The 26,173-nt window shown below is 44.0% G+C and overlaps 1 protein-coding gene and 1 long non-coding RNA gene across 2 annotated transcripts in view; one reads left to right on the top strand and one right to left on the bottom strand.

Annotated features, from left to right (window-relative positions):
• LOC135911844 (uncharacterized) overlaps positions 1-2,119 on the top strand; it is a 44,231-nt gene extending 42,112 nt beyond the window's left edge. The window contains exon 7 of the mRNA XM_065444182.1: positions 1,928-2,119. Within this exon, the coding sequence (XP_065300254.1) occupies positions 1,928-2,036 (109 nt within the window). The 3' untranslated portion in view covers positions 2,037-2,119. The remainder of the gene's footprint in view (positions 1-1,927) is intronic.
• LOC135911875 (uncharacterized) overlaps positions 1-6,624 on the bottom strand; it is a 351,642-nt gene extending 345,018 nt beyond the window's left edge. Inside the window, exon 1 of the long non-coding RNA XR_011509061.1 lies at positions 6,379-6,624. This is a non-coding gene — a long non-coding RNA (uncharacterized lncRNA). The remainder of the gene's footprint in view (positions 1-6,378) is intronic.
• Between the last annotated feature and the right edge of the window lie 19,549 nt (positions 6,625-26,173).

Below are 26,173 nucleotides of genomic sequence, written 5' to 3'. Positions count from 1 at the left end.
GTGTCTACATGTCATTTGCTCTCTACCGTCATAATGCACAATGCTAGAATGGGCTAGTAAATTAATGGTCCAGTGAACAATTAGGCCGGTATAGCTTTCCGCATTGTAAACGCATCACGAATGCTAATGCTGTTGCGCCATCTACTAACCAGAAAGGAAAGCACTTTTACGGCTTGGTGCCGTGTCTAGTTTCCTAGAAGCATGAACAGAAACATCCTCACTCAATAACTACGATATACCGGATGATTTGACCTGACCCTGACATGAGACAGTGATGACGAATTTCGCCGTTTGTTTCATGCTGATAGGGTACAGAGCAAGTAACAAAGGTGAATTCGGATTCATGCGGGTGGTCTGTGCTGCATAGGCGCTGCCATGTTGCCACTGTTAGGTACCTTGGCGAATGGCAACGGAATGGCAACGGAATGGCACGTGGAAAACATGGGCCCAATTTTGCTTCCCTGCGGTAGCCATATACCGTAACTCAACATATGTGGCATGCGTGCCACATAGCATCGATACGAGCACATTTTCAAATGCTGATGCATATTATTCTTCCAAGCTTAACGCCATGTAGCAGATGCTGAGGTAATGGTACAAGACAGCTATAAAAGGTATGAGGAAGAAAGAGAAGTTAAGGGAGATATGTACAAGAAAGTTAAGGCAGGTGTGTACAAGAATGCTATAAAAATATATATTATGTTCCTGATTGAATCGGGCGGGCTAGGTGACTATATCGGTGTCGCATTTCAAAGCGGATGCCAATAAATTATCATCAACAACATTATAAGCATCACATCGTGCCACTTGTGAAATAAAGCTGTCTGGGTGACTACTTCTCCACGCGTTTAAAAGGGGATGCCAATAAATCAACATTATCATCATATCGTGCCACTTGCCTCGCGATGTCGGATGCGTGCCACGTAGCGTCCATAGGTGCGCCTTTTTCATTGAAGTTACATATTATTACGCCAGGTGGCACGCCATGTATCAGCTGCATAGTTAGTGGTAGAAGGTAGATAACTTTTCAGAAAGGTAAAAAAGAACACCACGGTTACTTTATTTAATTTATTATAGCTCCTGCAATACCAAGTCGGCGACAACAGTGACAACCGCAAAGTGAAGCATGGTCGGCACCTTTTTGTCGCGTTTGTAGGTTCGATACACTTTGACCCTTGATTGAACGACCATGGCCACGACAAAGCCTTTTAATATTTCTAAAGGGCTAATTCTGCTAGCCGATAATGTGGGTGCTCCCACTGCATGTACACATGCACACATATGGAAATACTTGTGCAAAGCCTCCAGAAAATTCTACATATATATGAGAAAGCGCAATAGAGCTTTGCATTAGGCCAAATAACCTCGATATCTTTTTACCTGCATTCAATAGGACTCCTGCTATCAAGATCTATTAGAGCACAATAACAATCTCATGTTCAACTATGGCAGAATTCTTTGGGCGCAATGAGTTAAAATGGAACTTATGGACCAGGAACAAGAGTAGCGTGACTTTACTCAGCAAAATGATAAAAATAACACAATTGCATTCTGACTAAGTCGCAGCGCAGTTGAACAAAACATTCACATGTGATCTCCATTTGCCTCTGTTGGCCTTACATATTTACAGGCTCCGTTTCAAATATCACCCTTAAAACATGCTATGCTTATATAACATAGCTGTATAACGTAAACGTGATGAACCCGATAACGAACCCGCTTCAGCACGTTGGAAATGTCACACAGAATCGCCATGAGTTTCCGCCAAAGCTGTGGCTGCAAAACGAAAATTGCTACGATTACTCGCACGAATTGATTGAAAAACTCTTCTAAATCCTGTGCAACGCAGCAGCAAAGCACATTTAAAAGGAAATAAAATTCAAATATTCTTTATATGATTTTTATTGCGCATTCGATATCGTTGCAGACACTGCCTAAAAAGCCATCCAGAAGAAAACCAAGCACCTGGATATCAATATGTCACGGAGAAACACACAGAAGTTGAAGATGGAGCTGGTACAGTTGAGGCATGCTAACAGCAGTGTAATAAGAATTCGTGGAACATGGTTTTTGCCTAAAATAAAAGGAAATAAATAAATTTTATTTAACAATTGGGAAACTATCAGTCTTTATTGCATTATGCAATTTCAATTTCTTTTCCCATTGCGTATGCTTTGAAGCCGCTGAAAATGAGACCTTTCATTTGGCCAAATATTTATTATTTATAAATTTATTTATTTATCAAAACACCTTGAACAGCTAAGAGCGCTAGAGATGTGAGTGGTGAAAGAAAGAAAAAGTGCAGATATCATGAGCGCTTAATATATATACAACAATTATGCAGATTGCACGCACATCACGTGCTCACATTCGTGAAAGCAAACTCGGTAAGGCAAATTGGCACATCTGGAAAACAGGTATCCAACCCATTTTGTAGACGACAGCACCCCTCAACAATCCACAGACAAGGTGGCTGGCCTTGCAGAAGCATCGCACAGATCAAAGCGCCTAACGTTTCCACGGCACAAAGCCAGCTTTATCAAACCTGGGAAGGCATATGAGGGTTCCACTTAGACCTCTGCCCAATCAATTTCAGTCCACCAGCAAGTAATACTTTCACGTGGTGTATAAGCGGCCAAGCTCCATCGCTTGGTCGTACTACCCTCCTGTGCACAAGTGAATTATTTACGGTACTGATGAATGGTTGACGGAGATGCCACCCTTTGGAACTAGTGTCTTTCCGTGGCCTCTACGATTGCGCGAAGTCAGAAACCATAGAAAATCTTTTCAGCAATGGTGACGTTCCAACTTTCCAGCTCGAACAGAGTTGAAGAAGCTGTACAGTGGGGTTCGTCAATGTTGTCATGGGGAGATGTCAAAAAGGCTTTGCATACAATATTTACACAGTGACAGGGAGTGGTACAACAAGGTAGGCGAGCCTTGGCACTCCACTCCTTTCTCGTCTGCTGTGCAACACCTTCATCCGCATGATAGTTGGCTCATATTATTACCCGGCGGTGGTGAAAGAACCAATTTGGTGCAGTCGGAATACGATGCCATGGAAAGCGTCCACTACAACAAAGGGTTAATTGGAGTCTGGGAAATAACAGGGCTTCAGGTGGACGACACGCACCATGTTGGCGCGTGGTTAAGCTGATGGGGACCAAAACAATGGAGAGGTTTCGTATGTTACGTCGGTCACTTGTCGGCACACTCGATATTGGCTGGTGTACGGGTACAGAAGCAGTTTTTTTGGTGACGAAGGTGACAAGATCTCACATAATGATACAGCGAGCCCAAAATGCCTGGCCAGTAGAAGTGACGCCGCGTGCGACCTTATGTACGTGAATCGCCAAGTTGGTCCGCTGTTGGCCTATTGCGAAGCTGGCCTAGAATAGTCGAGCAGAGGCATGTCGGAATCACAAAATAAGTGGTCAGAATTATCAGAAAGCAAACTTCGATGATGTAAATTATCATCATGTGGAATCGAGAGACGGAGAGAGGCACCATAAGCCTGGAAGTTGAAACGATCGATAATCTTGCGTACGATCAATGTTAAAGCTTTTACAAAAGGCAAGCACACAAGGACTGTACTCGCTCGGTGCAGTCTATGGTTCATCGACGGGGTACATGAAAACGCAGTCAGCAACCAGATGTGAACGGCCAGACTTGTGGACTACTGTATATGAATATTCTTGAAGCCGTAATGGCCAGCGTTCCAGTGGACTCGCGGGTTCTTTGAGTGAAGATAGCCAGTAGAGAATGACGGTCAGTGACGATGCTGAAAGATCTGACATGCAGTTAAAGGTGAACTTTTTTGGTGGCCGAAACAAGATCGAGAGACTCTCTGTGTCTCTGTAATGAAATATTTTTGCTCAGCGGTGGAAAGGAGCCAGCTGGAATATCCAACAACACCATCCTGTCCACATGGACATTGAGCCAGTACAATGCCCATGCCATGGCCACTGGCTTCTGTTAGGGACTTCCGCGGAAAAAGAATTGTCAAAGTTAGCCAACAAATGTGACCTAGTCAGTAGTGCGATGAGCTGCGAAAAGGCAGGACCCACTTACAAGGTACGATTTCCTTGGACTGACATGTGAGACGCCATGCTATCTTTGCAATGTAACTTACAAAGCGAGAAAAGCAAGAGCAGAGGCCAAAAATTGAGCGACCGTCTTGCGAAGAACGGGGTGTCAGAAAGTTCGTAAAAGCGCATGCTGTGACATGGTCGCATCGATAGCCCACCGCATCAGCAAGATGGCCAAGTACAGTGATGTATTGGCGGCCGAAATGGCATTTGAAGGACTTGAAGCCGGGCGCTGCGAAATTGCTGCAAAATTGCTGATAGGCGTTGTAGACGAGTAGGAATGTAGGGGAGAAAACAACGACTCCGTCAAGGGTACATAAAAAAGTTAACCACTTGAACAAGCGAAAGAGGAAGTCTGTCATTCTTTCAAAAGTTGCTGGGGCAATATACTAGTCAAAGGAAACGACTTAAAGTGGTAGAGCCCATCGCGTGTAATGAATGTGAGCTTTTTGCGATCCTGCTCTTCAACGGCAATTTGCCAATGGCCGGACCTAGAATCTATGGAGAAATAGCGTCTTTTGCCATGGAACGAGTCGAGTGCATCGTCTATTCGCTGCAAAGGGCATTCGTCCTATTCTGTAGTTTTGTTCCTGTGCCTATAATCGATACAGATCCATCAGGTGTTATCGTTTTTTTCTGACGTCCGAGCGCTCGCAGTGGGTTCGATGTCCTTAGTCAGCCTTTCCTCAACTTCTGTTTGAATGACATGGCGTTGAGTCGCAGACACTTAGTAAGGGTGCCTGTGGATAGGTCTAGCACACCGAGTATCAATGCGTTAACTAACGAGTGATATATAGCAAAGGTGGGCGAAGACACATATAAAAAGCATCCCAGTAAGTTACAAAAAAACAGTGAACATATTCAGACTGAGAAGGCCAGATGTCAGGGACAATCGTACTGTCAAGAGGGTCATAGCGCAGTACTTTTGTTGGGGCTTCCAGGTGACGACTGTGCAGCATTGATAGTGAGAACCAGAGTGTCGTGCGTCTAAAGGTGATATGCTGCCCGACGTGCGTATCTACCAGAAGAAATTGAGGGGTGGGTCCAAAGTTAAGAATCTATATACAAGCCCAGTTCTCGGCAACAATCACAGCTGAGTGAGGGAGCGCGACACACCACGTCAAAAGGTCATCTAGAGAAGAGGAGATCACATAGTCACTGTCAAAAACAGAGGGCTCTGAGCTTAATGTGACATACGTCGCGGTAGCTACCTGAAAATTATGAGCATAAACATAAAACTTAACATGTGCACATATACACATATAAACGAGGTGCCGACCCGGTCTCGAGGTCGGGTGAAAAGGGGGTTCCAACTGATAAAAGCAAGATGAGAAATGAATGTGTGCATAGCAGCATACGCGTGTTTATGTGTGCGCCTGAGCTAATATTTTTGTGCGTGTATGCATGCGTCAGCCCGTGTAATGTGTATGTGGGCAAGCGAGCGCTGGACCAATATGCACTCGGCCCCTCCGTAGGAGCCCGTACCGAGTTTCTACATGGGTGGAATGCTGAACTCTGTGAAATACTACGGAAGAAATCATCCTACCTTTGATGTGACCGGGGGCCTCTCTTGTTGTCTTGGTGAAAAAAAAAGGCGGAACCCTGCGTGTATGCGTGCTCTATCATCGGCTGATCAACGTCAAGAAGGACGTATACCAGCTTCTACAGATAGACGACGCATTGGGCCGGCTCTGCAAGGGTATTTCCGATCGATGGAACTCAAGACTCGCTACTGGCAAATAGAAGTCGACGAGATAGATTGCGAGAAAACCACCTTCCTTACGGCGGACGGCCTCCACGAGTTCAAGGACATGCCATACGGACTGTGCTAGGCATGTGCAACGCTTTCGAATGTGATGATTTCGCATGCACCACTTAATATGTTTGGCATTTCCAGCTACTATTATATTTGCGGCCTATTGAAAATGTGTTTTAAATAATTTTTACGAATATTTATTTCTTGCAATATCATTCGCTGCAAGTAGAAGCAGGAGGCTTTCAAATATGTTACTCTGCATGAAAACCAATATTGCAGTTCAACAAACTGCATACTCCATAACTGAATCGTCTTGGCAGCACTACTGCAATAAAAGACTGCGGCTTATTGCAACTGTGTTTACAATAAATATTGTTGAATATTTGTTTATTGCAATCTCCTTCGCAGCAAGTATAAGCACGAGGCTTTCAAATTTCTGACGTTGCACCAACACCAATATAGCAGTTTATTAAACTGCATACTCCATAACTTAACGGGATCGGCAGCACTACAGCGATTACGACATTCGCTCACCTTCGTCGCCTCGTTACCGTGCATAGTGCTGGCGCTCGTGCCCTTAAATCCGTCAGCTGCTTCTTGCGCTGGCGTGACACGGGCCGCCGGCGGCTTCCTTAACAGGTTGCCACAGCCTCCTTGTCCTTGGAACTCGAGCCTCCGGTTTCGTCACAGCCGGATCCTGATCAACCTAACAGCTCGAGCCTGTTCATTGCCTTGTCCGCCCACCGTCAAGATGGCCTCCCACTGTCTAGCGCACCAACACTACATTTGCTACTTGCCCGAGGGCAATGCATGTGCAACAACCCGCCTACCGTACACCGAGGGAAGATAATCGGAACGATTACGTCACCAGATCTTTATTCCTGTTTAAAGACAGCACCACCACTGATTGCGCCTAATGGTCTCGGCAGCAGTATAGCGATGGCCACATATGCCCACAGGCGTTGCCGCTTTATCGTGAAGGTAAATTATCAGTTTTCGTTTCTCACACAGCGTACCAGCATGCGACGTTGCTTGTGCTGCTGAGCCTTCAGTGTTGTTTTGCAATTGTATCCGTACGCCTGAGTGTCATCTGTGAACTACTGATCTTGGCGGTACACGCCGAATTAAAACTGCATCTCGAGAACCCTCTGACGTAATGGAAGCCTTAAACGGAATTCAGTCTGGGCAAGCATCTCTGCTAGAAGAGATGAAAACAGCTCGCAGTAAGTTGACCCAGAACGACGCAGGGCTGGGTGAGATCAAATCCGGGCTAACGAAAATTGAAGAAGAGTGTGCATCATTTGCCACAGTAAAAAAAGAAAGCTATCAGCGATGTTCTTGAGCTCGCGGAGTATCGAACATATTATGTCCAAGCTGGTCGTGTTTGAATACAGGGCTCACCGTTCCAATTTATTGGTTTTGGCTTTATGTGCGGTGAATCTGAAACATGGGCAGGATCTGAACCTTTGATCACTTGATAACGCAAAGATAAGCTAATACACGCCAAGCTACACACACGCCATGGAGATTGAAAGATATCGTGGAATAGGAAGGTCTAATCCTAACAAAAACAGGCCAATTATTGTTAATTTCGTGCTTGGTAAAATCCCCAAGAAAAGTTTCCTTGCGCTAATACATTAAAACAGAGTATTTAGCAATTCGCGAGGTTTCATGAAAGGTACACTTTTCGCCAGGAAACAGTTATCGCGATCGAATGAAAAAAATTCTAGTTGCACCACGATAAACACGTCATCGGTAGCATCGCTTATACTTGTGAACACGCTTCAAAGGAAGTCATACCTGAAATTCCATAGCCACAACATAACCCTTTGAAGAAGTCAGCACTGCGGCCTTTATCAGTCCTTTATAAAAGCATCCGCAGACTTCTTCCTAAGCTTGGCACCACCGACAATCTCGTATGTACAACGGAAAGCTGCATATTGGTTCTAAATGAAACATGACTAAACTTGCCCACAGATGGCTATGAAACTTGCCCACAGATGGCTCTGGCTCTGATTCCGTGCTCTCTGATTTCCATTTCTTTCGACGCGATGGGATAAATAGGCGAGGAGGCTATGTACGAATGGAGATTCATAATTCATATCGTTGTTCTGACAATAAACTTGCATCTCCTCCTGAATTACTCTTCATTCAGTGTCATGTGTCACCTCCAGTTATCATCGCAGTTATCGTAGCCCCCAGTTGTCGACATCCTAAACTCAATGATTCTTTTGTTACCCACTTTTATGAAGCGCTGTGCATGCTATTGACTTCATATAAGCACACTCCAATTATCCTTGCTGGTGACTTTAACTTGTCGTGGATAATTTAGTCCGATTTCCCTTGCCCCACATTCAATAGTAACATCGAAAGCAACTTAGTAGCCTGGTGGCAGGGGGCAACCTCCGCGTCTGCATTGGACCCTAATAAAGTTGTACTCACTCACTCACTCAATCACTCACCACGCCCCTAAGCTTTGGATTGTCTCCTCTCGTGAGAAAGCCTACTCCGCTAAGTGACCCTTCTTCCAACATTCTCGATCTCATTTTAACTTCCTAGCCGTATAACTTTTCATAACCACTTCATTGGCCTAGAATTAGTTACACTCTGTAAACGAAAGAACATCTGGTTGGCAAGTAGCATGCCTAAAAAAATACCGCTATCCCTATGCCACAAAGGTGATTACGCAGCCAGGAACACGGAGCTTCCCGATTTTTGGGCAGGGTTTTTCATCAATTTTTGCAACCGCTCATTTGGAAGTAATTCTTCTCTTTCCAAGGTAAAAATGCATGAACTAATAAATAAGCAGATACCCACTATCGCTATCATCAGAAAAACATCATCAACATATGCGCCTGCAGTGTCCATATAATTTCTATCAGAATGAAAATGTCGCCGCCCTAGTGAATTTATCCAACCATTACAAGGATTTTGAGGAAATCCGATTTTCTAGTAAGCTGTATTCATAGCCGCGGATACTCCGCCGAGTTTGTTCGCTTTAGGAATGTTACTAGCGGTGGTTTACAGAATGGTGCAATCTTTTCTTTTTTGTCTGCTGCGTCGCAGAGCTGTAAACTTAGTACTTTGCAATTATGAAGACCTTTTCCTGAATGAGTGGTGGCATCAAATGAAAATCTGTTTATACTAACTATTAGAGTTTGCATTTTATAATAAATTCAACAAACAGTCTTCAAAATTGTTGCAACGATTGCCGAGAAAAAACGATTACTCTATTCCCATGTATCTGTATAGAGCTCCAGATTTAATGTAGGAAGCGTTGTGCATTTCAGACCTGGCGCTGCACTACACCTTATTTCCGGAGCTTCCTTTCTGAATGCCGAAATCACCACTGCTAGTGGACACAGATGGATGATGTTCGACTTTCCCCTATACCGCTCGGCGCTGGTGGCATATCGGCATGCCGAACTATCACGTACAGAGATAAAAGATGAGAACTTTGGTAGTGTAGCAGGCTGCGTCGCATATATCGCCCTTCATTACAGGCAATACAGGGATCATTCCAACTCTCTGAAGATTTCTGTATATGCGAGTAAACTGCTTGTTTGCGCCTAATGGTCCATTTGTGCTTTTGTGAGCAACACTTCGTAACGTACTACTACAACGACAAAAGCTTGCTAGATTTATGAATCCTGAGATGTGAAGCTCGTTTTGTAATATTTGTGATTACGGCTGTGCAATATGCTAAAGCTGTTCTAGAATTATTCAATACTCGATACTATTCGCTTGTGACACAATTCCAATCGGATTCCATTCAGTCCCAAAAACCACAATTCGCACTCTTCTATGTGCAACAGAACTCTCGTAATCGCGAGTTTAGATCGGCTTGCGACCAAGGATGCGCTTTTCCAACGGTCAAAAACTGTCTTCGATCAATCAGCGCGACGATGACCTTTATCGGTCACGCGGAACAGAATTTCTCGTCTCTGCCGCCAATGCCGACCGCAACTTGTTCACTCTGAACGGGACAAAAAAGCTCGACAACAAAGAACTAGATTCCGATGGAAGTGCATCATCGGCGCCGTTGCAGGCCGTTCACCTGCTTTCACGCTTTGCTAGGCACAGAGGCGTCAAGACTGTCAGCTTGCATGTGCCAAGTCCCCTAGATAAAGCAAGTTTCCAAGAGGGTGATATTCATTGTTGTTTCTGACGTCCTCCACTCTCAGGCTTACTCTCTCTTTTCTCCATCGTTCCCGTCTATATGGAGCATAGCCTGCGCGAGATGCTCTAAATGTCTTGCGGTAATACTTATTGTTTTGCAGAAAGTTCAAAACTGCGAGCTTCCATCGATGCTATCCTGCTGCAACGAAAATTCGGGAAGTTTTCACATTTATCATTCTATTTGCGGCGAGACTCTCATAAGTGCGTCTATTCAGTATAAATTCTTAAAAAGTATTAGACAATATTGCAAAAGAAATTATGACAGCGAATACCAATCAAACAGCAGGGACAATACGATTAGTACTCAAAACGTTGAATATTTGCTAACCCCAAGTTTAAAATGACTATTCTTTTGTTATGATTGTACACTGTTAAAATTTAGAGTTTACTGTTAACTGTTGTCGCACTGTGAAAATTTATGCTTTAGTTTGACGGATACTGTACTGTAGCGCCCTAGGCTATATTGAGCACGTGACGAACATTTTCCCTAACAATTCACACACGCAAACCTGCACACTTGGTTCGTCGTAGTCGTATCTCCGCAGTTTGCAGCCAACCCTGAACGTTGCGCAGTACGAGATATTCGCTCCAGCCCCAGCGTGCAGATAGCTTTTATGGTTTGCTGAGGTACGTTGCGATAATAGAAAAAAATGCACTTATGACACATGCATAAGGAGAGTAAGTGTAGTTAAAGATGGCTGACCGCCAACAACACGCACATGCCAGCCTCTCGCAATCTTATTCTTCTTTTCTCTTCTTTTATCCTCACGTAACAGTACCCCCGGATGCAGAAGCACAGTCTCAGCGCATGGTAGGTGAAAAATTGCTAGCAAAGTGTGGCTTCAGCCGCGAAACGTGCACAATGTCAACAGGCATTGGACTGAAGAATGGATCAAACTGTAACGGCGAAATCTCTTCATTGGTGTCGTGCACTTGACGTAGGACTTCATAAGGCCCTGTGCAGCGAGAGAGAAGCTTCTGTTAGAGGCCGTCTGGACGAGATGGCGACCAAACCAGCATCCAAGCACTTGGTACAAACTTAACATCGTGATTGCACTGGTCATAACGCTCTTTTTGTATATGCTGCGAGATTAATAAATGAGGTCGGGCGACTTGATGCGCCATGTGAGTGCAGTCGATGACTTTACGAGCATACTCAATTGCAACACGTGGCACAGAAGGCAGGGTAATGTCAAACGCCAATGTCGGGTCGCGGCCACACAAAAGATAAAAGGTTGAATAACCTGCGGTGTCATGCTGGTACGAGTTATACTCGAATGTTACGTATACCAGCGTGGCGTCCCAGTAGCGGTGATCGTTGTAGACGTACATCGACAGTACCTCTGTGAGAGTTGGGTTGACACGGAATGGTCTTACGGAACATAAGACCGTTTGTTTGTGGGTTGTAGGTGGTGCACAGCTTGTGCTCAGTGACACAAGAGCGGAGGAGGTCTCCGACATCTTGAGAAAGGAATGAGCGGCCGCGGTCTGTAAGTAAGTGTCGAGGTGCACCATGGTGGAGAATGACCTCGAGGAGGAGAAAATCAGTGACGTCAGTTGTGCAACTAGTCGGCAACGCCTTTGTGATTACGTAGCCTGTCGCGTAGTCAGTAGCGACGGGGATTCACTTATTCTCACTAGTCGTCGTCGGAAAAGGGCCAAGCAGGTCACGGCCTATGCGAAATAAATGTTAAGATGGAACTTCAATTGGATGGTGTCAACCGACAGTTGGCAGGGGAGGCTTCTTCCTGCGCTGACACAATTAGCAAATTTTGAGGAAGGACAAGGATCAACTCAGGGTGGTCAGGGTTGATATTGTGGCGGTAGAAGATGCCGTCATGCAGCATGAACACGCGGCACGTGCCGTTGGTGCTGCCAGATTGAACTCCGGCGATTATGGACCGTAATGATTGATCGCGTTGTTGTCAAGCGCGCTTGTCGATCATGTCAGTAAAAGCCACCACTCTGGTCACCGGATCATACGCAGCAGGATCAGGAGGACCCACGGGGTGACGAGAGAGGCAGTCAGCGTCCTTGTTGATGCGTCCAGACATATAATCGTCGATAAATGAAAATTCCTGGAGCCACATAACCGAGCGACCATGCCGCCCTGTCGGGTCCCAGAGGGATGAGAGCAAGCATAGTGCGTGGTGGTCCGTAATGACTGAAAACGTACGGCCATACCAATGAGGCCGAAACATGGCGACAGCCCAAACTTCAGCCAAGAATCCCGCTCGGTGATTTCTCTCGGCAGGTTACAGCAGGCGGCTGGCGTAAGCTATCCCGCACTCGTTACCATTCTGCTGTTAGGAAAAAACAGCGTCACTGCCATGGCCACTTGAGTCAGTGTGGACGTTTGTGGTGCAGATTGATCAAAGTGCGCAAGTATGGAAGGGGTGATCAGGAACGAGATGAATACGGCGAACGAGTGAGCCTGCCCCGGGCCCCTTGAGAATGGCGTGTTCTTCTTAGAAGATCTGTCAAATGTATCAAGTTTTTGACAAACCGGCTGAAGTACGAACATAGGCCGACGAACCAGAGCACGTGAGAAGCAGAACGTGGCACAGCGAAACTACGAACGGCACGAACTTTTTCCGGATCTCATTGAACACCGGATGCGTCAGTGAGTTGTCCCAACACGGTAATTTGACCGCGCTTGAATTGACATTTCGTGGAGTGAAGTTGGAGGTCGACTTTTGATAAGACCGCAAGAACGGCAGCGAGTCGGGTAAGGTGGCTGTCCAACGTGGGAGAAAAAGTAGTAACGTCGTCACGGTAACAAAAACAGTAGTCCATTTGTAGCCTCGCAGAAGAGAGTCTATAATACGTTCAAATGTCGCAGATTCATTTCATAGGCCAAAGGGCGTGTCTTTGAACTGATAGAAGACCATCCGGCGTGATAAAGGCCGTACTCTCGGGATCCGTTTCATCAACTGAAATCTGCCAGTAGCAGGACCGAAGATCAATGGACGAGAAGTATTTAGCTCCGTGCAAGCAGTCTAAGGCGTCATCTAAGCGTGGTACGTGGTAGTGGGTAGACGTCTTTTCGTGCGATCTTGTTTAGCTGGCGATAATTCACGCAAAAACGCCTGGTACCATCATTTCTTTCACAAGGACGACAGGCGAAGTACACGGGCTGGCTGATGGTTCGATTACCCCTCTTCGGAGAAATTTGTCTACATCCTATTGGATGACTCGACCTTCAGGATGCAATACATGATAGGTATGCTGACGAATAGGATTCGTGTCTCCAGTGTTTATATGGTGGTGAACAGCAAATGTTCAGCCTAAAGGTCTGTCACCGAAATCTAAAATGTAACTGCGCAATTCGAGAAGGAGACGTATGTCCGTGGCCTGTGCGGAGGTGAGGTGAGGTGCATTCATTTTCCTGAAGTCACCCGCTAAGGAACCAGAGCTGTGAGTTGCAACTGGCGCTAATGGCACTCAGACTCTTAGTGAAAAATTCCCAACTACCAGAAACGCTGGGAAAAGAGATGCCGGGTGGAGGCACTTGAGGGCGCAGGCTGAAGTTCAGAAAAGGTAGAACGACGTTGTTATTAGTAATCGTCAGTAGCATATGCGGAACAGCAACGTTCCGGTCCACAAGCACGTCCACAATGGGGTGAAGCACATATTCACTGTCAGGAACCTGTGGCTGGGCGGTCTAAGTGACGGAAGTAACTGCCTAGGGTAACAGACGCATACCGTGAAGTGAGCACAAGTGCGATGGGGCGGTGCTTTGAGCATCAGCGAGTTGAGACGGTTCTAACTGAAGAATGGCGGTTGCACAGTCGATGGGAGCAGAATGATTCGATAAAAAGTACAATCCAATGATGACGTCGTGAGGGAAGTTGTCGGTCACAGCAGAGAACAGATGTGAGGCGGCCGGCTGTACGTAAACGCGCAGTACACATTCTAAAAACAACCAGCACGCCACCGTCGGCCACATGAAGCACTGGGGCAGCTGCTGGGGTGAGGACCCTCTTTAAATGTCTACGTAGGCTAGCACTCATCATAGATACGTGAGTTACAGTGTCGACGAGTGCTTGAACAGGTACGTCGTCAATTTTAACGGCAATTACACTTCTCTTTGTGGGCACAGACAGAGGACTTGCGGCAGTAGCAGGCAATTCGGTACCACCTCTGAGGGATGGATTACATAGTTTTCTGAAAGGGTGTGGCCAAAAACCGCCGGAGACGAAAGGCGATGTGGCTGCGGCGAACGAGATGGGTGTCCACGCGGCAATGGTGAGCGATTGTACTACGTGCTCCTAGCAGAGTTGTCGGCGCTGTTAAACTCGGTGGTGGGTGAAACTTTGCGGGCATTTTTATCAAAGCAGCTCAAGTTGGTCGGCGTGCGAGGTGTTGAGGGCCACGATTTGCGACAGTATCGGGTGGCATGACGAACGCAGCGACAGGTGCAACGTAATGGCTGGTGGTCCGCAGTCCTCCAGTCAGTCGGGTTGCGTTAGCGAAGAGACAAGCATCGGGGTGGAGTGAAAATAGTAGAAAGGCGCTCGTTGGTGCTCATGTTGGTGACAGCATAGACACAATGTACACCAATGTTTTCAAGTTCCTGGGGAACGATGGCTTGTAGGAGGGGGACTGAAAAGGGGCTAGCATACCGGCTACGCGAACAGAAAGCTGTGGACGCCATCGCATCTAGTTCTCGTCGAACGTTTCGCAACACGTCCTCTGATGTGCGTGTTGATCTTAACTCGTGGACGCTGCGGCAATATTGGAAAGTCTGGCGAATGGCTGCAAAACGCGTCGGCTTTTGGCCTGCCCGAATTGTCGGCACTCTTTGAAGATTGCATCAAGTGTTGAGCAGCTGCTGCACATGAGCAGATCAAAGACGTCGTCAGCAATGCCCTTCTGCATGGGCCCGACCTCCTTAGCTTCTGTCATGCCGTGATGGGCTTTACGACAAAGCGCCAGCACGTCCTGGGGGGACCGGGCACGGGAGGCCAGTTCCTGCTCTGCACACATTTTATGACCGGCTGGTTTGCCAAACAACTCTCTCCAGTTCTTTTTGAATTAGTCGCAGCCGGTTAGCTCTTCATGATTTTCGTACCACACCTCTGCCGTTCAAGAAATGGTTCACTCAGTTTATGCTAAAAGTTTCGTTTGAAGTTCCACACTAATCCCAGTCATTAAAATACTCAACTACCGTCCGGTGTAGGTAAAACTTTGGTCAAGGATCTGTCCAACGATATAGACAAACCAGTTAGTCTATATCACAGTAGTAACAAAGCTATCGTCACTACAAATAACAAATAATAAAAACTTTGCATGGACCCTTGTCTAACCCTGTTTGATGTGCTACTGATTAGTAGTCCTCCAAGTTCACAAAGTGGAATCACTCCATTTTTTTTACCTGGGGGCTCAACAGATTTTATATTTAAACAAATTTTCACCCAAAGCAACGCCCTGAGCACTTGCTCCTCATACTATTACAATGCGTGGTAGAAAGTAAATCTAGTTTCTTCGCAGTTTGCGATACGCCCAAGATCAGTGACTTTTAAAAATGTTAACTTTCACGTTGAGTGACATGACATACAGTCTGTTCCTATCTCAAAGTTTGCGAAACAGGTCTTGTGACGATGACGTATCTTATACTTGCTGTATACAAAATGGACGCATATGGATGTTGAAAATAATTTCGAAGAGATTTTGAAAATAAATATAATTGTATTGAAGTGGCAATGAGAACTTTTAGTAGACATTTCAAGCTTCCCTCAATCTATGTTTTAAGGTTTCTTAGCTGTCATATCAGAAGCGACCTTGCTATTTATGTTGAGTTTGTCTGACAGCTGGGTGCGGGTGAATGCCTGAAGTTGTAAAATGTTCGCTGACATTCAAAAAGTTTATCGCCAGCGAAACGTTTTAAAGCATACGTGAACTCATGCAAAGATGAAATATATATACACAGTGCCACTAGCTGGAGCTTTTTTGACATGCGTCCGACGTACCGCCTCTGCCTAATGGCTTTCTGCATCATCGTATTAGTGAATACTACAACTGGGGGTAATATATTTAGCTCACATTTTTGTTCCCTTGCTTTTGTTTTTTAATTGCTGGTGCAAACTATAAAAAGTTAGTGATTGCTTTCTAGATTTATTTATGTTAATATATCTGTTTTAGTCAATAAAAATAATTGGAATATATAGCACATCAGGTAATTCATATTGCTTCTATTCTTGTGTATAAGGCGAAAATTCAAACCATTTGTCTCGGATATAAAATTCGAGGGAAATGTATGATAACTTAGTCATTTCTAATAACATGGACCTATGAGTATCAAAAACTATTTCTACACAGCATTGTCATTGTCTTCAAACATGCATGTGGGCTTTTGAACTGACTAAAACGCTATTGATAGTAGGATATTTGCCGAAAACGTGAAATATTACCTATCCCTCAGCATACACAATTGATCTTCGCGCTTAAACAAAGAGAATTGAAAGACATCTTAGCGGCAATTGTGGATCCAAGGAACCTGATATTCTTCTATTACTCTAAACTCTTCGCATTAAACTGGGATGTCTCATGCTCTTATATTCTAGAACAATGCAGCTAACATCGATCTATTGACGTAGTATAGCATGCAACTGTGGTCAGCGCCGCAAGGTGACTACGGAATAAGAAAAGCTAGCCTTCACATTGTCTCCGAATTGGTTGCAGCGGCCGCCGTCCATCACAAACCTTCGTCATACTTCGACTGTTCGCGGTGTCTGCCCCATAGCACATATTATTTTACACGGAACAACTGCAGGAGGCGCAGCGCAAAGAACATGTTAACATGCTTAGCAAACGTACCGGTCTGCCTGTTAGAAACAACTATAAACGTGTTTGCCTGAGTTAACTACTTGGTAAAATTATTTCATGTTTCTGCCTCATTGTCACAATCAAGACCACATGTTAAAACTACTGCAACGTTGAAAGCAAACGCATACATGACAATAGCTAGGTAATAGGACACGTCGCTATCTTGGTAAATGACATAATAACAAAGAACACGGTGTTATGCTACAACTGTAAAAAAGAACAGAGCAAATGATTGGTAGATGTCTGGGATTTTCCCCATCGTTTTATATTCTCGTTGCATACACTATGTTCGTGACCAAACACCACGTACCCATGAAACATGTTTTTCTGAACTTGTCTGGCCTGAGGCAGCGGGGATCACTCGGCACACGGTTAGTCCATACCGTAGCAGGCCAGCTCAGGAAGGCAAGAGGGGACACGGCGGGTGCCTCTTCGAGCGACCTTCGAAGTTTGTAGAGACGCGATGAGCGTTCATAACTTTCAGTGAAGAATGAGAGTGGCGGAGCCTACCATTGCCAGCCGATGGCACACATATCTAGGCAAGTTGCGGCCACTAGCCAGCGGGTGACTCGTGGAGGAGAGCGGCTTCCTGGTGAACAACCTGACTCGCTCTCACGCTAAGTGCACGAACACGCAGAGCTGCCACAGTGTTACTTCATGTCAAGCCAATTGCTGCATCATGGGTAGGAAATTTACAATATGCAACAAACCATGATAGTCACTACATCTAATCACGGCGGTGGCCTTCTTCTGCCGCTGCATTTGGCGAGCTCTGCACATTGTTAGAACAGTAATCGGCAAGTGAACCTTTGCATTCTTCCGTATTGTGATCTTGTAAATCACCTGCATCTGCGTGTTGACTGCGTTCTGTGTTCACATGTGAACATCAACTTTCAACATTGTCTTAGTTCTAAAGTATTCACCATAGCATATATACATTGACAGACGCACTTCATGAAGGAGGAAGCTGGAATAAATATATACGTTCTTCGCTTCTTTAGAATCATTGGTGATGATTGCTTACCCGCAGCAGGAACTTCACTAGATTGTTTTTGTGGTCAGCGGATTTTAGGCCCTCATAGAGGATCTTGTACAAGCTCAAACATGTTTGAGGTCCCCATCAACACCAGTCCAACGTCACAAATGCAGGCACCCCAGTGCGACAAAGCGGTGTTCTCTAATTGTTGGACATCGCTTTACATGTTGATGTCATGCTTCCGTGACTTTGATGCTGCTGTGACTTCTTGTTCGTCCACCGCCTGCCTATCAAATGATGTTTTTATTTGAAACTTCATCCAGCCAAATGAATATTCTCGCAATTCATTGCTGCATCGAGTTGTCTGCACAACAGATTCCGCGTGTTGACCTCTTAAGACACAGAGGACCCATGCATGCTGCCCATTGTTCCACTCAATCGTGTATACCCTCCATTCGTCAACACAATGGGGCCTTCATGACTGCCTCTGCCCCGCGACTCAGAGACTGCTTGAAGAGGGAACTTGCTGAGGTTCGAACTTAGCTACCATCATTTGCACTGAGAACACATGTCTATGCTATGTTGATTAGTCACATCAAGCGTGCTAGTGACATTTTCACCCACGTAGAGCAGGTGAAACATTTCTATGCCCCTCGCAAATTATGCCACCCATCGATGATAGTCGAGGCGCAGTGTATCCTGTAGTTGATGCCGATACACGCAGCGAAACAGAAACGGCGACTCTGCTCAAGGCGTTACACTGAAATACAAGCTCTATAGCTTCGCGTGATAGGTTTAGTGCACAACAACGAGTTCATCGTCTCCTGGATCACGGCGGATCACAAACGCAGTAAACAGTTCTTTACCGCAAGGTAAATTGGCTTAGCGTTCATTTGACTATTTCGGTGCGGAGCTATTCCGATGCAGGTGATTGCCTTAAGTCTGTTTGGGTCAAGTGTTTCGGAAGTCTACTGATACTCTTTGGTAGCAAAGCGCGGCTCTATAAGGACAATGTTAACGATAACACAAGATAAGCTAACCAGGTTGTTAACTGGCATCTTGTTTATGATTGCAACTTGCTTTAAGCAACCCAGGGGAGGACAGGGCACGCGCTCATTTTTTATTTCTTTGTGAGCTTCCAGCTTCCCTCGTTCACAATTCTTGCACATAGTAGCTTCGCATCCCTCGTTGTAATGGGCAAAATGATGAGCAGCCTTTACAATTATCCCCTGAGTACTCCAGCGCAGAGGGGTCATCAAGAGATCCCAGTAGTGGAGAGTTCTGTTATAAGCCGCAAGGGAAAAATTGCCTCAGTTGAGTCGTACAGATCTACTGACAAGCGAATATTTCTTTCTAGCCTGGAATAGATAACATTCGAACTAGTATAGAGATAAATATCTTTTGACTAAACTATTGGATCTCATATCCATATTGATATTGAGCAAATGCTTTCTAGCTCCTATGTACCTTATGAAATGAGCCCAAGGCCTATTAGCATTTAGTGGAAAGCCGCTGCTGACCTGGTGAAGCCTAGCGCCTCGTCGAAACGTTATCTTCAACGATAGTCCTTTTTATACCGGAGTTAATCACTATAAGCATCCTTCACCCTTTTACATTTCTGTTGTTTTGGAGTACTTATGAAAGTGTGAACTATAGATAGATGTGTAAAGTCATTTTGGTAATGTCTGAAGCTTTTTTTTTTCAGGACCTCGCGGTGTGGTCGAAATCGGCAAAGGGGTTAACGTGGACGTCAATGTTTTATACGCACCAGGAATTCGTGCATATATGGAAAAATTAAACAATAAATCTTCTGCTGTTGACAGTAATAATGCCGACATTTTAGACTACTTCAACGACTTGTTTCGATTGGTCAGTATTCGGAGATTCATAGCTATATGTTTTTGGAATATGCTTGAATTTGTGTGGTGGGGCGCAATGCACCTATAGAGAACAGCATCTACCGGCTATAACTATTCGATTATTAGGTTGCAGACATATTTTTCCCGAACACTATACCTGAATATAATCCATACAGCTCGGTAAGAAAATAAAAATACTTGACTTTGATGTGACCTCCATAACAGCAAGCGACTCAAAGTATTATTACATAGAGTACGCTGATGTTCGTGTTTGTTAATTTACGCTGCGAAAGTTTCTGCAGACTCGAGGGAACCATTGTTATCCACAGAAATTTGGTGAGAGGTATTCGTAAGGGAATACATCTACTTAGGGCAGGTAGTGACTGCGGATCCGGATCATGAGACGGAAATAATAAGAAGAATAAGAATGGGCTGGGGTGCGTTTGGCAGGCATTCTCAGATCATGAACAGCAGGTTGCCATTATCCCTCAAGAGAAAGTGTATAATAGCTGTGTCTTACCAGTACTCACCTACGGGGCAGAAACCTGGAGGCTTACGAAAAGGGTTCTACTCAAATTTAGGACGGCGCAACGAGCTATGGAAAAAAGAATGATAGGTGTAACGTTAAGGGATAAGAAAAGATCAGATTGGATGAGGGAGCAAACGCTAGTTAATGACATCTTAGTTGAAATCAAGAAAAAGAAATGGGCATGGGCAGGACATGTAATGAGGAGGGAAGATAACCGATGGTCTTTAAGGGTTACAGACTGGATTCGAAGGGAAAGGAAGCGTAGCAGGGGACGGCAGAAAGTTAGGTGGGCGGATCAGATTAAGAAGTTTGCAGGGAAGGCATGGCCACAATTAGTACATGACCGGGCTTGTTGGAGAAATATGGGAGAGGCCTTTGCCCTGCAGTGGGCGTAACCAGGCTGATGATGATGATACTACATGTTTTAAGCGAAGAGGCCCTTTAATAGGTCTGGCAGTACGATAAAAGTGCACAATTTTCTAAGGACAGTAGTTATTAGGGGAAAGCCTTGGTAATTCTAGGGTCAAACATCCGATGTCCGACTTTATGGCAACATTTTTCATACGGAGTCGAACCTACAACCTTTGGTGTCATTTAGCGTGAACTAGGCCGTCCATTTCTTTATAACGTAGCATGAAGCCAACGCGGAAAAGAGTCCACACGACATGTGGTGTTGATTAAGGCAAAGTTATTTAAGACACAGTTAATTATAGTTGATGTAACTGAGGTATTTGTACGCACGACATTTGGTGGGAGTGGAACCCACTTGGAGATATGGGGCACCAGCGGCCATACTCCTAGTTGGATAGCAGTTAATGTCGCGAAGGCCGAGAGTCAATTCCACTGCCGTTCGTGTCACTTAGGACGAAGTTAATTAAGACACAGTTAGTTAGTATAGAGTTAATTAGGCACTTTAATACAGGATTTTTGTTGTGAGTCGAACCCACATGGAAATATGGGCCAGCCAACGATATCTCCAAGCTGGATTCCAATTCACATTGTGAAGGTCAAGAGCCAGACCCGCCACTTTTGGTGTTAATCAGGGATAAGTCGATCAACGAACAGGTAATTAGGGCACTCGAGTCCAGGACCCTTGTTAGGAGTTGAACCCACTTGGAGATATTAAAGAACCAGCCATATCTCTAAGTTGGATTCCAAGTGACATCGCGAAAGTCGAAAGTCAGACCTGCCACCATTGAGGTTAATTAGCGATACATTAGTCAAGTAAAATGTAATTAGGGAACTCGAACCCGAACACAATCTTTGGTAGGATAAAATAAGTAATAGGAAGTAACATTCGAATATAGTATGTAATAGGTAATGAAGCATTCTATTGCAAATTTCAAGTAATTTAATTAATGTCGCATGGGCGCGAAGGCTGTCGTTTCGTCCTTTTTAGCATATGTTAAATGACCATCAACATTTTTACATAGGGTGGTATATTTATCAGACCACAAAACGCAAAATGACTAAATTTCTTAAGGGTCGGCTTGGGTATATGTACTGTATAGAGAACTAGATGCGATAAGCTGTATTAAATATTAGCTTTTGCATATGGCGTCAGGCAGACAAAGAAAGGCAATAACGACGTTGTCTGATCTACATTTCCTTCTCAATATGTGCTCTGCAATTTTCTAGGTGCAGATGTATTTTCGCTACTACAAGATAATGGTCAATTTTACAGTTACAAGCATCAAACAGGTAAGCTTTATGTAATAAGAATGGCAACACGGCTTCAAAGCCAGCGTTTAGAGCTGCTACTCGGCCAATATGCATAGGCCAAGCAATCGTATCACAGTGGCCACCGATAAACGCCAACTCTTATCTGTGGGCTCACCTCATCTGCACCACATAAACCATCGAGATTTAGGGCCTGTAATCAAATAATCTTAGCGCTGCACGGTGATTCCCGATGCCAACACGCAATAGTAAGAGCGTGTGCGATGAGTAAGGCAACCTTCGCGAGCGTTTGTTTCCTAGATGTGCCTTGTGTGTACCGCTTTTAAGGCGAGTCCATGAATATGTAATAATGAATCTACACTCTGAAATGTTCAGATTGGTATGGTCTCCTAACTGCGTAAATAAGCTTGCAGAACAGCAAAGACAGTGCTCCATTCCTCTAAACCTTTTCTAGTGTTAGGGTCTGTTTTCCAACAATATGTGTCACTTTCTAGAAGCATTGAAGTAAATTTCGTGTTAACCCTTTGGCATGAGACACGAGTTGAAGCCAAAGGAAACATATCGACGGTCCGAATAATATGCTAGAAAAACGTAGGTTAGCCGAGTGGCAGTAGTGGCGCCGCAGTTGGACAGGCACTTTCTTTCCATGAAAGAGCAGGAGGTAATAACCAAATCGCCGGGGACAACGAAGTGGCGGACGATCGCTACAAATCTAACCCAATACTGGCTACTCAATTATTGAATCGCATAAAAGCACCATTCATATAGCTGTGAAATCGAAATCGCGAGGTTTTTTGTACATTTCAGGCGTGTTTGAAGTAATATTTCTTCCAAGTTACGTCGTAGCGAGCCTGAGTCCAAGAGAACAAACGTAAATGGCTCATTTCATAATTCATGTCTTTGCTTCTGACTAAACATTAGTGGAAACAAGTTCGTGCTTGTGAAACTGCAGTGTGCACTCTTAGACTGAGTTGTTCAGTAGATATGGTTCGGAAAATGGAATGATTCCAATGCCCATTGCTTTAGACATTTGTTATACAGTGCCTGTGCACACTCTCAAGATTTAACGAATGCAATCCAATGTTTAGGACATACATATGCGAACTTTTCCCGGTCGCGAAAAGGGTCAGCGGCGTCGAAGCAGACCCGCTAATCCACTTGTTATCGCAAACATTTGTGTTGATCCATATTTTATAGCTTTAAATGCAGTCGAACCTTTAGTCCAACATCGATATATTGAACCTGAAGGGGATCGTAATTAAGTTCGACATATAGGTACCTCTATACAAAAACAAAAATTGATACAGTAATTTTGAAGCATATTTTACAGTTGTTCTATGTAGGCAATATTTCGTTATATGTGTATCCAATATATCCGGCTTCGACTGTTAAAAGGAAATAATACAAAAAGCCTCAAAGAAAAATTCGCACATTGGTTGTCTGCCTTGGGGAACATTGTAACCTATTCCTGAGAGAACGTGATCTTGAAGCCAGGTTTCTGCTTAAGGAAGAACGTTTCGGAATTCATGTCATTATTACATGTTCTTACTTCCTGCTCCACATTATTTAACCCTATACTGCACTTTCATTCACACTTATCTTTCCTATAGTGCCTATCTTGGAGAAGCACCTATAACACCCACCTCAACCCCTTTTAACCGTAAGACCGAGGACATTCAGCGTATTTATGTGTCAGTTTGCTCCCGTTTATAAAAATTAGAATATATTTTCTTTCTATAAGGTCTGTCCTCACCAGCTATCAATTTTCATTTTCTTTCTATGACACATGAAAGTAATGGCTTAAGATTTCACGATTTAATATCTCATGAACCGTAACAAGACATTTGCAGAGTGGCAACTCCTACTCCGCCGAAAACCTAGAACTAACCGGGCAAGGCAAACCGCCTCTTTTGGCGGGAGAGCAAATTGGAATAGCATTTCATGCGAAAGAAATTTGCATGCATCGTTGCACTCTTTTTTGCAAAAATACCTATTGTTAGAAAATGAAACTGGGTGATCATAAGCGCACACCTTATTGGCCTCCTCTTCCAGCGTTATGTTAGTCTACTTCCCTTCATTCACTTTTCATGTATTTCTTACCATTTATTTTGTTAATGTTTTTCTTTATGGTTTTATTAATTCGTTCTACAAGCTGTTCCGTTTATGTTAAGGCTAGTAGCTGCATGCTACAAGTTGAAATTTAAGATTCTTTACCTTTTTAATAGCATGCACCCCTTACAGTTCCTAACTTTTGGAGACCTCATCCTTCTACTTAAGTTTACTTGCTGAAATGTACATTACTGCAGTACATCTCCTAAGCTACTAAATCTTCAAAGTAAAGCACACTGTGAGAGGTATGGGAATGCATCAATATTACTAGCAATGTTTCCGTCTTCAATTGCTTTTGCGACTCCATAGAGACGTCTCAGACATGCCACTAATGTAGGGAACTTATTCACAAAGCCACTGCAAGGAGACGTATGCGTAGGGAATGTCGTATTACTGTGGTATTGATAACAATATTTATGCCTGTAGATAAAATAGGCAAACGTTCACGGATATAATTACTTGTATAAAGGGCAGCTTCTCGGTCAGCATTGAAAAATCGAGTGTGCACTGAAATAAAATTACAACCATTGCCCTAGTTCGCAATACATAAAACATTCTTTATATTTAGAAGTGGTGTAGGAGTATTATTCTGTGCATGTGATTTGCTTTTTGCTGGGATCAATCCATTCTGAACAAACAACTCAATATAAGTACCAAAATATCACTGGACTTTATATCAAAACCACCTTTTATGCAAGTTTACACACAATGTTTAAGTACAAACTTGTCTTTTGGTTACAAGATGTCAAAGTAGTTTATGTTAAGCATTTTGGGAAGAGTTCTCACAGGCCTCAATAAGGCACTGTAGAAGTAGTTTACATCCTCATTTATATGACAAGCTGGTATGACGATCCTACGGTAGTCATACAAGCCCTTTAATGCCAGCCCTAATTTATTGAATGACAATTCTACCACAGTCATACATGCTGGTATGCATAAACTTAGTAAAAATGGGCGAAATGGAGCAAAGAAGCGTGTCTTTCAAATTTAATGAATAAATAATATTTGCAAAAAAATAAACCTACATTCAATTTTCATACACCGCTCCTCCTAACCCCATGTTGCAAGAATGAGGGTTGCAATGTTACGCAAAATGTTTGTTAAGGGTAATACTGGCGTTTTCAGATGGTTACTTATTGGCTGCCTGAAAACAAAGGTTAAGAATGTAGAACAAATACGTTCACTTGCTAGACAGCCTGGCATGACGATTCTATGATCCTTATGTATGTCTACTCTGTATGTATGTCTAGTATGTCAACACACAATGGCATGCATGGATTTGGTTAAACTTGGGTGAGAGAAAAACTGCCTCTGTAATTTTTTGAATAACTGATTTTTGCCCCATGTGAAACGTGCATTTAGTTCTTATATACCGCTCTTGAAAACATCTTGTTAATAGCCTCCCTCCCCCCCCTGATTGTCTGCCGGAAAAACACTGAGGAAACGGAAGCAACCATAACTGAAATAAATTTATAGAATGACCACGATATGAAAATATTTGAAAAGAATAACTGTTAGTATAGGCACTCATGAAGAAATAGGAAAATCTGAGAAGAGAAACGAGGAAACGAAAATTTAGATTTCTTTCTCAGTTCCAGAAAGATGTGAAATGTGTCTCCCAATATACGAAAGGTAAAGATGTGCTTGAAATCATACCGGTCACTAACCCTGCATGCGACATCTTGTAGAATAATTTACTTTCTTGTAACCGGATTGACCACGAGTTACATACTGTAGCACCACAAAAGTAATGAATACAGTGCAAGTGACGATGCACAGGGAGAGTTAATCATTGGGGCAGATTGCTCAACCTGCTTGATTATCATTGTCATGTTATTCTACAAATTCTAAGGATGAATGTGCACCTAATTTTGTGTGTGAAACGTTATATGTTCTATCTGCTGTGTATTTAAATTTTACCATTGCATTATCTTGCTGAGGCAGCCACAATGAAAAGCAGTCCTATAGGAAGCGAAATTCGCCTGTTCAGTTTACTGGATGCACAGGCATTACGTGTCGTGACAATGGCCAACCCATATACATGGCGACATAGTCAAGTAGGATGAGTTTTGGTGATACTATAACCTCGGCCTTGAGGCGTGCGCTGATTGGCTCATTTAGCAAAACTGGATGAGCGGATTGGCTGGTTGGGTGTTACCTCACGCGAAT

Source organism: Dermacentor albipictus, chromosome 10 (assembly GCF_038994185.2).
Source record: "Dermacentor albipictus isolate Rhodes 1998 colony chromosome 10, USDA_Dalb.pri_finalv2, whole genome shotgun sequence".
NCBI lineage: Eukaryota > Metazoa > Arthropoda > Arachnida > Ixodida > Ixodidae > Dermacentor > Dermacentor albipictus.
The sequence above is the reverse complement of the archived record's forward strand: the minus strand, read 5'-3'. Positions and strand labels throughout refer to the sequence as shown.